The sequence below is a fragment of the Aspergillus pseudonomiae genome (genome assembly GCF_009193645.1).
Source record: "Aspergillus pseudonomiae strain CBS 119388 unplaced genomic scaffold BDV37scaffold_11, whole genome shotgun sequence".
NCBI lineage: Eukaryota > Fungi > Ascomycota > Eurotiomycetes > Eurotiales > Aspergillaceae > Aspergillus > Aspergillus pseudonomiae.
The window spans coordinates 54,785-69,598 of NW_022476003.1; the positions used below are offsets into that span (position 1 = coordinate 54,785).

The window sequence follows — 14,814 nt, forward strand, 5'->3', positions numbered from 1 at the left end:
GATGAGTCTTCTGTTATTACTTCAGCCGCTTGACCAGACAACAGCGGTCCCACTGCACCACCGAAAAAGAGTTGCTTGACACTCTTTCCGGAGATTCCACAATAAAGAGACACAATAATGTAGGTCTTCTGGAGTCCTTCCATAGTTAACAAGTACATGTTGAGCTTGAGGTACTGGGGACATTTATATAGAGCATTGTCAAGGCTCCAGCAGAAAAGCTGAAGGTTCATGGCAGTAAAGGAGAGTAAAGGAGTGATCCAGTTTCGATACACTAGCAAAGGAGCGTTGATCGAGTTGAAGCAAGGCCTTTGCCAAATAACAAAACCAACTGTCAACTAACTTGCCTCATAAGGCCTGCGTATTGGAAACCCTCTTGAGCGAGCAACTCACCAATGTCGTTGACCTTTGATACAGCAGAGCCGGCCTTCTGGATATTGGTATATATAACACGGGACCCTTATATACCTTGAAGAATAAAATAACTCTGATGGCTGCTATAAGGCTCCAAATCTCCTGCATGGAATAAGAAACAGATAATATCTTTAAAGCAATAGTCCCTACTTGCATATAGCTGCAAGTTCAAGGTCGTGGAAAATCAAGTAACTCAATATCATTCCACAGAGAATACCCGGTGATTGTTGTGCCACCCTAGGCGGATACTTGTGTTTGCTGCTGGAGCTCAAAGTCATCATTAGAAACCAATTCACCAACCATTGGGTACTTGAGCAAGAATCGCTCTTCCCAGCTCTCAAGATTACCGAGCTCATCTCGAGTGAGGTCCTTTATGTCGTCCAAAGGTCCGTTGAGATCTTTAGTGAGCACTTCTTTGTCAAAGCTTTGCAAGGCTAGTCCACGGGTTGCGTCTCGTCCCGCAAAGTTCTCGTACGGCCCTCCCTTAAGGTTAAATTAGCTGCCGCGCGTGATGCTTTGCCAGCAGAACGATGGTGAGAACCGTATCGTATAACGTACCGGCCCATAAAAGTTCTTGCTCGTGCTCACGTCGAACACACGACCACGCACAGCAATATAGATTCCTTTGCCATTGGTACCATTGAAATCGAGAAGGTCTGATGGTGTGAAGATGCGGAAGGAGGCCGGTGAAGGCAAAGTTTGAGAAGCGATGGGACCACTACGGCGGGAGCGCGTGTAGACTAATGTAAATACGAGGAAAAGGACTGTGACTTGAAGGATGGTCATTGCCACTTCATCCAGCAAAACACAGTGAAAATCCAAATGTTTCTGGCCTGGAATAAAAATGAACCTGGCAGGTAGATACTGCATCCCAGCGGGACACAATACCCCTCCCATTTATACTCGGATACCTAGTCCATGGTTTATTAGTTCATCTACGAACGAAGCCGCGGGAGGTAGTAGGACTGTTTTTAGCCAGTCAACCAGGTGGGGCTACAGTTGCCCGAGGAGATTTAGATTCCGAGGTACGTTTCCTTACCTTTGATTATCCGTTTATCCCACCTAGAATTGGATGGATAGGTGTTATATGATAGTAGAATTCCTGTGGAAAGCAGCTCTGCTTCCGAGGCATGCTAGCAGTGCATGGAAAATAAGCCGTCTAACACTCACGCTTACTTATTACGACAGCCTCTACTCCTATGCAGTTCTCTTAGGAGACATATCAACGCGGATTACCTATCTTTAAATATGCATCAACCCTTGACGTTGCAGCTACCTTCGTAGTGTTTATATTCCCTCTTCGCAGCATGTAACCACCTGTGATTAAAACAGTGGGTGTGATTGGAACTGGTGTTATAGGCGCAAGTTGGATTGCTCAAGCATTTAAGCTATCCATTTGCAAACAATCAATATTTCCACTGCAGGTAGATTGGGTCAACTACCCTTCAGGGTGCGAGTAAAGCTGTAGGGACTGCGAGCTTTTCTATTGTCAAGTTTGTACCGATCTGTAGCCAGGTCGATTTTATTAAGCGGGACAATCTTGGTGTTCTTCCCAAACGTTCAGCCCAGAAACATGGCTACCATGACCGGGGTCTCAACATCGTATGACGCGAAACTGGCCACATCGACGCTTGGACTAAAGCAAGACCAGCCCCGGATATGGATGAGGAAGCTACGCAGTCCGATTCCTGGCGCCGGAACCTTCGATGCTAGTTTCATTTACCTGAAAACCAAGTACAATATACCTGGGAACCGAGGATGAAGGCTAAGATGAAAAGACCCATCGCAGGCGAACATTCCCCTTCTGTACACCACAGGCCGCGTTGCGGGCAGCTATAATAGTGAAGCATGTATCTAGCTGCAAGCATTCATGGATTGGCATACTACCGAACGTATTGTAGCTAACATCGGATGTTCTATCAGTGGGTACGTATGCCTGCGTAACTACAATGGGTATGTGCCCTTGCAAATGCGTTCCTGCGAAGGTGCAAATGATATGCGAATACGCACATCCACCATCTTCAGAGCTGAGATGCAGCGCGGTCTCACTGCATTAGTAGCAAAAATGGGGAGTAAACCCGAACGCTTCTCGGTTGAGGTGGTGAAGTGTTGCAGGATGTTCAGCTAGCCACCCACTCCATGGACCGGTGTTGAGGTAAGATCAACGCTATGTCTTTGTATTTGGAAAGCCTTCGAAGTGGGGTGATTCTCGGCGCGATGGTATTGGGTATGATTGACTCTTAGCATATACCGATTTGTCAAGTGATTTCAGCTGGTGTCCGAGCGGTAATTGATCAACAACTAGCAAAGTATTACTGTCAATTGCTGTGGTATTGTCTGCGTGATCTCTTCACAGCTCAACTGTGGAAGTTCTGTAGAGGTTTCACAGGCCAAGCTGTTCATAATCAGTTGACTAGAGGAAGCTGGTGTGATATATCACAGTCACCATGGCGAACAGCCATATGTTTCAACATTACGTATCAGTTATGCGCTTATGCATACCCACATGTAACGGGGCAGGGTAACCCTCGAGAGAAAGAATAGTACTTATGCAAAGGGGATTAAACACGTGAGTACCAAGTGGCGCTGCTTGGCTGTATGCACATGAAGGTTCATTAGCCCCCTTCTATTGCTAGAAGGAGGGGTAATGTGGTAGTACTAAGGCCTTTCCTGCCTTGAGGTGCAGAATTGGGTATTTTTGCATGCCTTCACTTCAAATTCAGGAGAAGAAATGAGGGGCATCATGGATGTACCCCGGTCGTAAAGGATGTGTGGGTCCAGCGGTAGCGGGATGGCTCGGGCCTTTCACCCGCCATGCTTAGGGCCGTATAGACCCACTCTATGAACCACCTCTTTACAATGTTCTCTCGGCCAGTATCTACTAGATGAATGCGTGCCACGGGATTAAAAAATGGAGATGAGGTAAAGCAAACGGACGAAATATCAGACTAGCCCTTCATGGTTTGAGAAGATCTTTGTTCGTACTACAACTCTAATGCAGGCAAAACTACGCAGCGCTATGACCGTGGCAGCTGTATGACGGCGAGACACCCCCCATACGTTATATTCTGTCGAATTTCTCAGCCCTCCACACCAGCTGAGGTGGCAAACAGGTTAGACACCAGAGCCAGCAAATGAACCCGGTCCACATCATACATGTCCGAACTGCCTGGCTGGCCGCGGGGCTTGAGTAGAGGAGCGACCATAGAGCGCATCAGCTTCAGGCGTCCTTCCACAGGAATACCACGGATTGGTGCTTTGCCGGAGGGCGCTGCCATTAGAGTGTACTGTACTGCATTCTGATTCTGCAGCTTGCTCTTCACGTAGTTCAATAGGCTGTGCAGATTGTCATCAGTTTTAATCTGGCGGACACTACCATTCTTGTCATCATGATCGCCTAGTTCGTTAACGATTTCAGTCAAGACAGCGTGGGCGATAGGGTCATTGGCCGAAACATTCGCAATTTTCAGGATTGCGGTGGCATAGTCTGCCTTGGTGAGTGCATAGTTGGCTATCTGGGCACGATTGAAGCACTGAGAACTCTCCGTACAGGCCTCGGAGCAGTCATTCTTGTGCTGCGCAACTTCCTTCTCCATCTGTTCAACCGCCTTCACCAGTTGGTCACAATGCCCCATAAGTGCCGTTCCTTTAGAAATTAGGCTAGCTTGATTGGTTGCAAGATTACCGAGACGTGTGACCTCTTCCTCCTGGGTTTGAATCTGAGACTGTGCCTGTTGGAGCTCTCTGGATGCAGTCATCATTGCAGTTTGAGCGCCCTCGAGATCGTGTGTGATGGCCTCGATGATAGGTTTGAGAGCCTCCAGGGCGAGGCGTGCGGGAGGGTATAGCCACGTCCACTGACAGGATGAGAATCTAGAATACTAAATGGAGGAAGGATCATACTTTGTCAGCCTCATCATACTTGTGTTTCTGTTCGTACAGCTTCTTCTCAAGGATCCTGGCCGACTCGGTTACTTTCTCATTTTTTTCGACCAGTTGTTGCATCGTGGCCCTGCTCGTACGGAGAGCATCATGGGTTGACGAGAGCTTTGCTTGCAGTTTATCCTTCACTGTATTGAGACGCTCTGTCCATTTACCAAGTTCAGCATCGTGTAATTGGACAATCTAGAGTGACATCGAGGGTTAGTTTTGCGTTTAGTGGGAGGTCGGAACATAGAGTACCTGTCTAGAGTACGAGCAGACCTCATCATAGCCCTGCGTGGCAGTATCCTTTGCGTGAGTCCACTGGGATGTCATTGTCTGCACGGTCGAGGCTAGCGCTGTTGGCGGCTTGTGAGGATCGAAGTCACCGCTCAGCAAACGGGCCAGTGACAAGGTGGCCGCCAGGGCAGCTCCTATCTGGGTATCCAGCTCACCATATCGCTTGACGAGCTGGCGGTTCGCAAGGTCTTGGAGGCCTTGGAACTTGGACTGCAGCGAGGAGAATTGGGATGTCAAGTCCTGAATCTGCTGGCCTTCATTTTCGGTCATGGTTGAATGTGTGAGAGCAGGGGGAATAAGATTGGATTGGGGGGGACAGAGAAAGGTAGGATAGGGTCAAAGGTCTATGGATCCTTTTCATGGCAAATGGTGGACACTTCATTTATTTGCCATTCCAGGTCAGCTCTCCCCTCCACGATAGAACGTCGAACAAAATCCCTCATAATGGCAGGCTGTAGGGTGCTGTGTTGTCAGTGCATACATAATACGTGAACCTTAGCTCCCCACTTTAGTATGGAAGATTGCATAAAACTCGCCATCATGGCTGCCTGAGAAGTGATTTGCTGTCAGTGCATACAGATGTAAGTCCATACAGATGTACGAATATCAGCCCCTTGCACATAAACCCTCCTTATGGCTGGCTGAGGGGTGGTGTTGACTAGCCTCTACGTCCGCATAGTCCTAAGTAGATCATGCTTCGTACTTTCAGAGCGAGGGGAGGTGGGGAAGATCAATTCCATACGGATGGACTCCGTGGGCAGCAAGCGGTACATCCATGAACCTATTCGGGGGCATTGCTGAAATCGGTCAACGGGTGCGACCGGCCTTGCAGGGTCTGGGATAGATCTGATTGGAGCTTGCTCATATAGGTGTATGTACAAGACTTCTGACTGGATTGTACGATAGACCCGAATTGATGCAGCCAAGGCAGCCTCGTTGCGGTTGGTCGGTCGAAGTAGTAGATCCCATCCACACAGTTCCTTTACTTGTTTAGCTATATATATGAGACCATTTCGCCTTTCTGCTCCATATCCTTACGTTCAACTCAATATCTATATTTTTATCTATGCCCATAAACCGATACTGATATCTGTATATCATGGCTATCCTCTCCAAGAAGCCCACCGCCAACGAACTCACCCCGGAGGAGGAGGAGCAGGCCCTACAGAAAATTCACGAAAACAAAATCCGCAAAGCTTCCACTAAGGAGTACATCGAGGATGTCAAGAACTCCCTGCTTTTCCAACCAGGCTTCAACTGGAGTGACCTACTCTCGGCTGCCCCTATCTCAGTGTCGCTGCTTGGGTCGCTGTTTGTCGCATCCACCATCCCTGATGCCACGGATATCACCATCATCGCGCCCAAGGGTGGCTTCAAGTACTTGGCAAACTTTGACTCCGACGTCTCCCTGAATGCGTGCCTTGTGCAATGCTCGGACACTGGAGCAAAGGCGTTTAGCACCGCGTCCAACTCGTTTGACGCCATCGTCCTCAATACCGGCCCTATCAAACAGACGGTGCTCTCCACCTCCCACCTCTACTTTATATGTCCATCCTACTAACTGACCTTTCAGGTCAACGAAATCATTGCTGCGATGGGAGATGCAAACTTGGTCGAGAGTCAGCTAATGCCCGCCATGAAAACCCTCACCGAGGTTGCGAAAGCCTCCGAGGACAGGGCCAGAGAGATGGAGCAAGCGTTCCAGATGTGGCTTGATGTGGTCTGCGAGCTGCACGCCTGCGTGGTGCAAACCTCCACTAACGCGTCCGAGAAGCGCACAGCGAATCAGGTCCAGCTGGCTGCCGCGCAGATGCGTCTGGCCAGCACCAAGGAAGCCAGGAAGGTGGCCAAAAAGAGCTTGGACACCCTCCAGAACAGCCTCCAAATGGCCACCAGCGCGTACAAGAAGGCGGCTGATGAGTTTCCCTCAGGTTGGGATCTCGTCGCGCAGCAGCTGGTCAGCGACCTAGGAGACTCACTGACCAACGCCATTAACCTGGCTGTGCCTGCTCTCATCGAGAACTATAGTATGACGGAAAAGATGAAAGCAGGTGTTAACATCTTCGAGGGCAACAACGGCGGCGCCAAGGGTGGCTCAGTAGGTGACGGCAAGGTAGACAATTCCAACGTGCCCGAAGCCACTCGTGTGCCTTCGCCGACGCCACGCGCCACGTTGCCGTATCCAAATGACCCAGCGTACGGCATCATCGGGCCCATTCGCAACTATGTAACGACAGTCTCGTCCTTTGTCTCTGGTGGACCGGACCGTGGCGTCGACTGGGAGCTACTCAAAGACAAAGATCCAAACAAACAGAACAACGGGTTGGGAGTGCTAGCAGCACTGCTACAGGATGCACAGGACAATTTCAAACCGTCGTCAAATCCGCCCTCGACGGATCTCACCGATGTTTTTAACAAAACAAAGATTGTACGCTCACTCTTGAAATATGCTCTGCCTTGCTTGAGCGCGCGTACAGAAGCTGACATGTGGTGTAGGTTACGGATGGCCTTCAAGAAGCTATCAAACAGAATGAAACCCTCAATGGGTCAGCTCTGCCTGGTCCGGACTCAAAGGATGTCAAGCAGTGGCAGCTGGACATGCAAATTAGCAGTGCCAAGGCAGTGCAACTCGACACTGACTCAAAGAACCTCGCGACCGCATCTTCGGTATTTGGCTCACTCACTCTCCTGAGGCTGTTCGGAAGTAGACTGACTATTTAGCCCCCTTCCGTCAAAGAAACTAAGGCGACCAGCACTCCCACGGACAAAAAGGGTGCCCTTCGTCAACAAATCATCGACGCGGCCACGACAAAGCTGCAGATGACTTCACAGGTTATGGAGACTACTACTGTGCAGTATCAGAAAGCCAGCGCGAATCTAGTGGAAGTGCAGCAGAAAATCGGCGAGATCCAGGGCGAGCTCGCCAGCCTCAAGGCCACCAATATCAATCTGGTATGCCATCCGAGATTATCTATCGGGTCAACTAACTAATATACCTGACAAAGGACAAAATAAAAGCCATCCTGGTCAAGTCGATTGAGATTCTCGTGCAACTTAAGTCTCAGATCAACCGCCTTGTCGCCTTCTTCGCGGCCGTCAGCACTCTCGTCGACCACGCCGTGAATAACCAGGTCTCCCCCTTTCTGGACTATCTCAAGGCCTCCACAAGTGTTGGGGGGCCCTCCCTCCTAAACTTTTCTTTCACTGAGTTTCAGCAGCAAATGATCTTCGGCTACGCCCTCAGTATCAGGTCCTTCTTTGACCTGTTCCGGGACATCGGGCAGATGTACCTCCAGGTGCACAATGGGTTCATCAGGCAGGGGCTTGAGATGGTTAATAACTTGCAGACGGAGTATAATAGCGCCGGCGATTCAAAGCAGAAGCAGAGGGTCAGTTTCCTTCAATTTTCCACTCCTCAATCACGGAAAAGGAGTGCTGACCCAACTCATAGATCTTGGATCAGAGAAACAAAGAAGTCAGTGACTTCAGCAGCAGCTCCATCGAAGGAGTCAAACAGCTTGTTCAGTCGGTAAGCTGTCCACTGGCCGCCTCAAGGTCTCTACCCCCATTATATTGTGCATTGCCTCTAAACTGCCACAGCGTCAACAAGATATTACTGATAATCTTGCGTCTAACGCCGCAGATGCGGCCAACTCATTGGACTTTGTGCCCGTCACGCCCACACAGCCAGTGACAAAGGCCATCACGGACTCTACTGATGCCTCTCGGGAGGCGGCCGAGAAGGGAATCGCCCAGTCGAACAAGTACATCCCTCGCCCGCTCAACGACACTTCGTCTTTGGTAGGTTGTCTCTTTTCACGCTTGTATCGACATGTTCAGAGGCGAAGGTGACGCTAACTAGAGTGATGCTTCAGGTTGATGACTCGTAACGCCGATCAGAAGGAAACGATTCATGGCTATCGGGTTAGTGATGGCAAACGGTCTGCCACTCACACACCGAATGGGGCATCTCGGTCGGATTGGTCATCTTTAGATAGCTAGTCAGAGTGGCATAGCGGAAATAATCAAAATCAGAATTTGATAGATACTGCCATCTTGGTATCATATCTCGGCAAGCGTCGCCAGCATGATGTAATCAAGCCTATTGTCCAAGCAGTCAGTTTTGCATCCCTCCGTTACAAACGCTATTCCAGAAGTCGTGCATGCTTTTAATAGAGATACTATAAGGGCCTAGTTGTAATTTTCGAGTTGCAAAAGGGAGCAAGAAAGGGAGGCTTGACAAGAGGGCCAAATAGATGGATTTGACGACTAAGCCAACCCTGTACCGAGCGAGTGTACAATATAACAGTAGTATTATAGCCAAAACTACCGTCATACCTACAATCAATATTGTAATAACTGAATGATATTGCAGAGTGGAAGAGCGTCATTTAAACATCGCTGTATTGGATTTCAACATCCGTCGCAGAAGGGGCAACCCATAGGATAAGCTGCCCTGGCGTGTGCTTCATACTAGTAAAAATTAACTTAACAGCAGGACAAGGAGGAAAGAGGAAAAGCGGTACATAGTACAGTCCACAGTAATAGTACTAAATGTATCCAATCTGAGTATGTGAAATCTCACTCTTGCCACTGGATCCGCCCACTGCGGAACAAACTCACCATCCCGATAGGCAACAGCCCAGGGTCTACAATGTTAAACCCACCAAAGCTGTCGATGATCTCTTGTCCATATAATTGAGCTACCCATTTCCAATACGCGTCCATCTCTCTCCAATTACGCTTAATTCCTCTCAGGTTCTGATGTCTGGAAAGTTGATTCAGCTCCCGGAAGACAGCACCGTTCGGATCACATTCAATATGCTGCTGCATCGGGCGTTGCAGAAGCGTGTCATACACCTCCTTGAGCTCGCCAATGTATCCATAGCCGAGTAGCTCACGATACCGGATGTATTCCTCGAATGACATAAAGGTGTGTGCGTCTACCGGAATAAACCCTTGGTTATGCGCAGTTATATGTTGGTTGTTGTTGAAACGCTTCTCGTAGCGCAGTTTAGCCGAGGCGTAAGAATCCCGTTCGACGTCCAAAAACTTATCCAATAGGATACTCGGATCTTCGACGACAGAATCGCGTAGGCCTACCAGACGGATGAAGGGGCTCGACAGCTCCAGACCGCCAAGCTCGATCGGTAGGAAAAAGTAACCGTCCGGTACAGAGGCGACGTTGAAGCGTGAGCAGATTATATCCCGAAGGAACTGGATTACACTCACGTCACTTTTGCCACCTTCTGCATCAATGGAAAACACTCTGCGCTGGATGCGTTCATGAGTGGCGAGCATCATATCAACATGCTGACGGCCGAAGCAGTTGGCAGGCTTGCCGAAGTTGGACGTGAAGAAAGTTGTAGCATACGAGTTCCATGCCTGAATCCAACCAAAGACGCTCTTGGCTTGCTCTTTTAACTGTCGGTTCAAATCCACAATATGACTGTCTACCATTTGCTGATCGATTTCAAAACGCCCCGACTCGGAGTTGAGATATAGCATGCCCCATCTGATTTGTCCGGCAGGTAAGGCTGGGTCGAGGCCAGTCGGGCTTGCCGTGTCTTTGTTCAAGATATGGGCACTACCGGTTTTAGAGGGATCTAGGGTAATTCCCATTGTCTTATTGAATCTTTGGATCGCATTCCATGCGGTCACACAGGTCTGATGGTTTGATGACCAGAACCAGAAATCATCGTGAACTCGCCAGAGGAGCTCACCCTCGGTCTTCTGATTGATCATAAAGTCGAGGCAGAAGAGAATGGACTCTCCAAACACGTCGCTGAGGACATGGGCGCCAGGAGTACCTCGCTGACGCTGACGAGGCTCAGCGTGAGGGTCGTCAATGAACTTGAGCGGTGCTTTCAAGAAGCGCTGGAAAAACCCTAGCCATTTCTCAGAAACACCGAAGATTTTCAAGACTGCATGAATAGCTGTATGAGATAGATTGGGGTTGAGCGATTCATATTTGGAACGAAAGCAGGTCAACCCTCCCTCAAGTCGAGTCTTGATCAAAATGTCAGTGGTTAAGAGGTGCAGTAGGTTTTGCTTGGCATCCATTGGATTTTTCGGGTTGAGAATCTCACCCCCATCGTCATCATCAGTATCGTTGTCATCCTCATCATCATCTTCATCATCGCCAATCCCCGCTTCTTCTTCAAAGAAGGTTGTGACCCCATTAGCGCGTCTCATCATGCGTGATGATCTTTGCGCTGTCTGCATGGTACGTTTCACGGCTGGGGCTGGGGCTCGTTGTGCAGGGGCAAACTGTGCAAAGTCGGCCTCTTCCTCCCCTTGGTCCATGCTTCGGTCTTGCCCTTCATAGTCCATAAGCTGAGAGACAAAGTATCCCTTATGATATATTTTCTCTCGTGTGGTTTGCACGGCACCCTTGGATGGTTTGTAATCTAGGAAGAACTCGCGACGGCTCTTGTCAATTCCTGGGATGTCATCTGTCGGCGATTTCCACACCCCGCTAGCCTTTCTGAATTCCGTAAAAGCATTCTTAAAGAAAACAGACCATTTAATACCGATATACTGCAAGAAGATGGCCTGGATCAGATCCTCGTGCATGTAGATGTTATAAGTTCCATTCAGTTGGCGCCGCTGCTCTACGGGAACTTCTGTACCCCAGGACCAAGCATCCAAGGCCATCATGCGCATATTCAGCACGTCGCAGAGCTCATCCAGGATAATAGTGTTATTCAAGAAGTCTTTTAGCACCGTCCGCTTTTCTTCCGTCAGAAGGTCGGACGCGATCAGGCCAGAGATCGTCCATTGTAGTGTGCTCACACAAATGAGACGAGAGTATGCCAATGACTCCTCGTGCCGTTGCACTTTTCTTCGGAGTTCTTCAAAAGCTATTCGTACATCTTTGGCATTTTTCGACGGGCTATGGAAGAGCTCGCCGAGTAGAAGGTTGATATCATTTGTGTCGAGTTCAAGCGGCGTGAAGACGGCATCTTCCCATTGTTTTCTCGATTCCAACTTCTGAGCGCCCGGAAGCTGCTCTGGCTCTTCAGACATGGATACATCGTCGTCTGGGAGGGGGTTCTTCTTAGTCGACAGCCATTCCATGGTCAGCTGGCCAAAAAGCGTGGCAAACTCATATTTACGGGTTTGCATATCAAGATTGCTGAGTAGAGACTGTTGCCATCGTTCGATCGTAGATGGTGAGATAGAGGGGTCATATTGAACCTGTTTGAGAAACCGATCTATATTTGCAAGCGTAATCTCCAGGCGCTCATGGCTGCTGCTAAGCCCACGGACCATCTGGCCGTCCGCCACCCGGATGCCGAAGCACGTCTTGAGACCATCAGATAAAGCTGACAGTCTGTCGATGGGAGAGTCTAACGCCTGCGCGGTCTGTAGGGTCGTGGCCTTATGGCCGAGGAAGATCTCTTGCTTTCTGGAAAGCTCGCCCAGCTTGGCATGCGTAATGTCCTGCAGCGTTTGAGAGAGTTCACTCTTAGCAGATGCCATGGTTACGTGCTGGTTATCGAACGGATGGAGAGTTGCATGAGGGATGGCCGTTCTTTTATACCTCGAGGTGAGGCCTGAGCTTAGTCATGATGGCTGCCTGTTCCTCCAGGTTGGTTACCTCATTGAATGGAACCATGTAGCCCTGGTTACGCTTATATCACCTCGGTATATGGTCCTCTACGAGCTAGGGTAATAAGTAACGCCCTCTTCTAGACCCTGGAACAAAAAGAATCTCCAGCCCTTTTGGATACACCGGCCCTTGTATTTTGCTATCTCATATCACTCTGAGCCACCACATCTGCCGAGGCAAGCCTGCACAACAACAACACACGTGATACCCTAACTCAGAGAGCTGCCTCGCACATCGCCTCGTCTTTTCAGAGCCCATATGAGAGAAGAGAAGATTCTGGTCAGTTGGATTGAGGGCCTGAACCGATGAAAACCCTCCTAGACATACATAAACCTCAACATGCTTTGATCGGTGACCTGCTTCGTCTCGTACGCCCTCAGCTTTGCAATCCCCCCATTATTTTGCAACCAGCCGACATACTCTTTAGTCTGAAGATCATAGAAGTCCATCTGAACCATGTCGTGCGTGCCAATTCTCTGCGCTACTTCGAAAGACTTGAAATCTTGCAGCCAAGGGAGTTGACCATTTTTTTGGTATAGCCTGCAGAACCTCACCAGCACATTCGGCTCTTCATCCAAGCCGGCATATAAGACATTCTCATTCTGATAGTGCTCTGCTCCCGTCGTCGGCCGAACGGTATAGTAAACTTTTTCCTGTATCTGTCCGTCCCGGGCGCAGAAGCGCAGTGGATAGAAGGTTCCATATTTGAACTATGAGCGTGTCAGTTTTCCTATGTTCCTTTCCTTTCTTGCTGGATAGTGGCCGCCAAGCAAGTTCTTTCTTACCCTGGGTGTGGTTCCATCGTCACCTTCCCACACCAGGTAGTGCTTGAGTGCAATAACCTCGAAACTGCTAGGTATATGCTCTGCGCAAGTGTGTGATTTGCTCAGCACTTAGCGCGTGGCGCGTCTCGAAAAGCTCCCCCCTCCAGCCTAGGGGCGCTCAAGAAGCTCCGCTGTAACGCTTGTTAGTTTGCCATGGTAAGACTGAATTCAATCACTGACAATTTCCCACCATTCCCAGGTATGATGGTACGTTGAAGCCGGATTCGCATTTTAAGACCTTGAATTGGACAGTACCAAAGTAGATCTCCTCAAATTGCCGAGGGATGTCATGCCAGCCATCCATTTTGCCAATAAGCTTGACGATATCGATCATGCCAATTTTGCTATCAGGATTAGAGACTTTCCTCTCACGCCGTGTATTTTTATATCCATTATGACAGACTTACATTCATCACCCGCCTATTGTAGAATGAGTTAACAGTGGGGCACCAGGCAGGGGGACTGTGCAGGAAGCTTTCTCAGTATCAAAGTTTGCTCTCAGATTGGGTTAGGGATATGAAGAGAGTACTCACTTGTTGCACAGCAAAGTATCTCCTCCATCGGCATGCCATTTGATGGAATGATTTGAGCTACTACGAGACTTTTCTGTTTTTGAGTTACTCGCCGTCTCATGGCTGGCACTCACAGAAGCCTGGAATCCGTATCCCGAGACATAGGCACTCGCCGCTGCCTTGAGAGTGGATGCCTTCTCTGCAGTAGTCGCTCCGGCGATACTACTAGTCGACTCCTTGGAGTGAAGCCGACCACCTAATTGCATATGGGGGACAAAAACATGGCCTAGAATTTATAAGCTGTGTTCGTATCTCTGGCAAGGAAGAGGAGATTGGATGGCTAACCGAACTTCTGGAAGAAAGTATCCGCGTCTTCCTTCTTCGCTGCTGGGTTTCGCACTTTCTCCAAGTAGTGCTGGCATTCCTCGGTCAATTCGAGATCATCGACATCGAAGAAAAGCTCGACTCGGGGAAACTAAAGAGCCAGTTAGATATCCCATTCCTTTAGACAGATTAGGTAGAATCGGACCAAGTAAACCACATGCAGAAGGCTTTCAACGCTGGCAGATGACTGTGCATAAGAGCTAGATTCAGACGTCGTGGCACCAGCTTTTACTCCCACGCTCACACCGAATGCTCCGCCACCTCTATTCCGGGCGTCGAATTAGCTCTTGCACTTAAACAATAGTCAAGACTTCTTCTACTCACGCAGCGGCTTCGACAGTGGTCTGACTGAACCCATTCGACGCCATTGAGTCAGCGATTGAACTCTTAGTCTCAAACACTGCGACGCTGGAGCTATCGCAGATCTGAAAACGTGGGATACGGAATTTGACCTAGAATGATTAGCCTTGATGTACCGATTAAGTCCTGCTGCCAAGTGACCGCAGCTTACTTCAGGCTTTGTCAACTGGGAAGGGACTGGTTTCCTAACCTCGAAAGTGATGCTGTAGTGAGGAATGGTTCTTTCCTTGAGGGCAAATGCTGCTCAAGATAAATGGTTAGATCCGTAGCTATATTGTATATCCTTCATCAAAGAGATATTGTCCCACCGGTATATCTGGCTCGATGGATGTTGGTCAGAACAGCCCTTTTATCATCAGTATCACCCCCTTCAAAGAATTTGCCGTTGAGCAGATCGTTGTTTCTCATCACAATACCCCATTGGTGCCCATTCATATCTGCGGCATGACTGTACCTATCGGTTAGACGAGCGGGATAACCGTGAGAG

At 49.1% G+C, this 14,814-nt stretch overlaps 4 protein-coding genes across 4 annotated transcripts; 1 reads left to right on the forward strand and 3 right to left on the reverse strand.

Moving 5' to 3' along the window:
• Positions 1-648: 648 nt before the first annotated feature.
• On the reverse strand, positions 649-1,197 carry BDV37DRAFT_290668 (cytochrome b5-like heme/steroid binding domain-containing protein; the record flags this gene model as incomplete). The annotated part of the gene is made up of 2 exons (XM_032088767.1): positions 649-894; positions 970-1,197. The coding sequence occupies 2 exons, from the start codon at positions 1,195-1,197 to the stop codon at positions 649-651; spliced, it is 474 nt and encodes a 157-aa protein (XP_031944668.1).
• A 4,534-nt stretch (positions 1,198-5,731) lies between these two features.
• BDV37DRAFT_279883 (uncharacterized protein) lies at positions 5,732-8,522 on the forward strand (the record flags this gene model as incomplete). The annotated part of the gene is made up of 8 exons (XM_032086422.1): positions 5,732-6,148; positions 6,206-7,060; positions 7,129-7,299; positions 7,354-7,584; positions 7,638-8,021; positions 8,084-8,161; positions 8,233-8,433; positions 8,508-8,522. 8 exons carry the CDS (start codon positions 5,732-5,734, stop codon positions 8,520-8,522), a joined length of 2,352 nt encoding a protein of 783 aa, XP_031944669.1.
• A 4,042-nt stretch (positions 8,523-12,564) lies between these two features.
• BDV37DRAFT_269166 (uncharacterized protein) lies at positions 12,565-13,405 on the reverse strand (the record flags this gene model as incomplete). Its single annotated transcript, XM_032084313.1, has 3 exons — positions 12,565-12,957; positions 13,033-13,139; positions 13,252-13,405. The coding sequence occupies 3 exons, from the start codon at positions 13,403-13,405 to the stop codon at positions 12,565-12,567; spliced, it is 654 nt and encodes a 217-aa protein (XP_031944670.1).
• Positions 13,406-14,070: 665 nt separating this feature from the next.
• BDV37DRAFT_269167 (uncharacterized protein) lies at positions 14,071-14,762 on the reverse strand (the record flags this gene model as incomplete). The annotated part of the gene is made up of 4 exons (XM_032084314.1): positions 14,071-14,230; positions 14,292-14,419; positions 14,479-14,567; positions 14,636-14,762. 4 exons carry the CDS (start codon positions 14,760-14,762, stop codon positions 14,071-14,073), a joined length of 504 nt encoding a protein of 167 aa, XP_031944671.1.
• Positions 14,763-14,814: the final 52 nt, after the last annotated feature.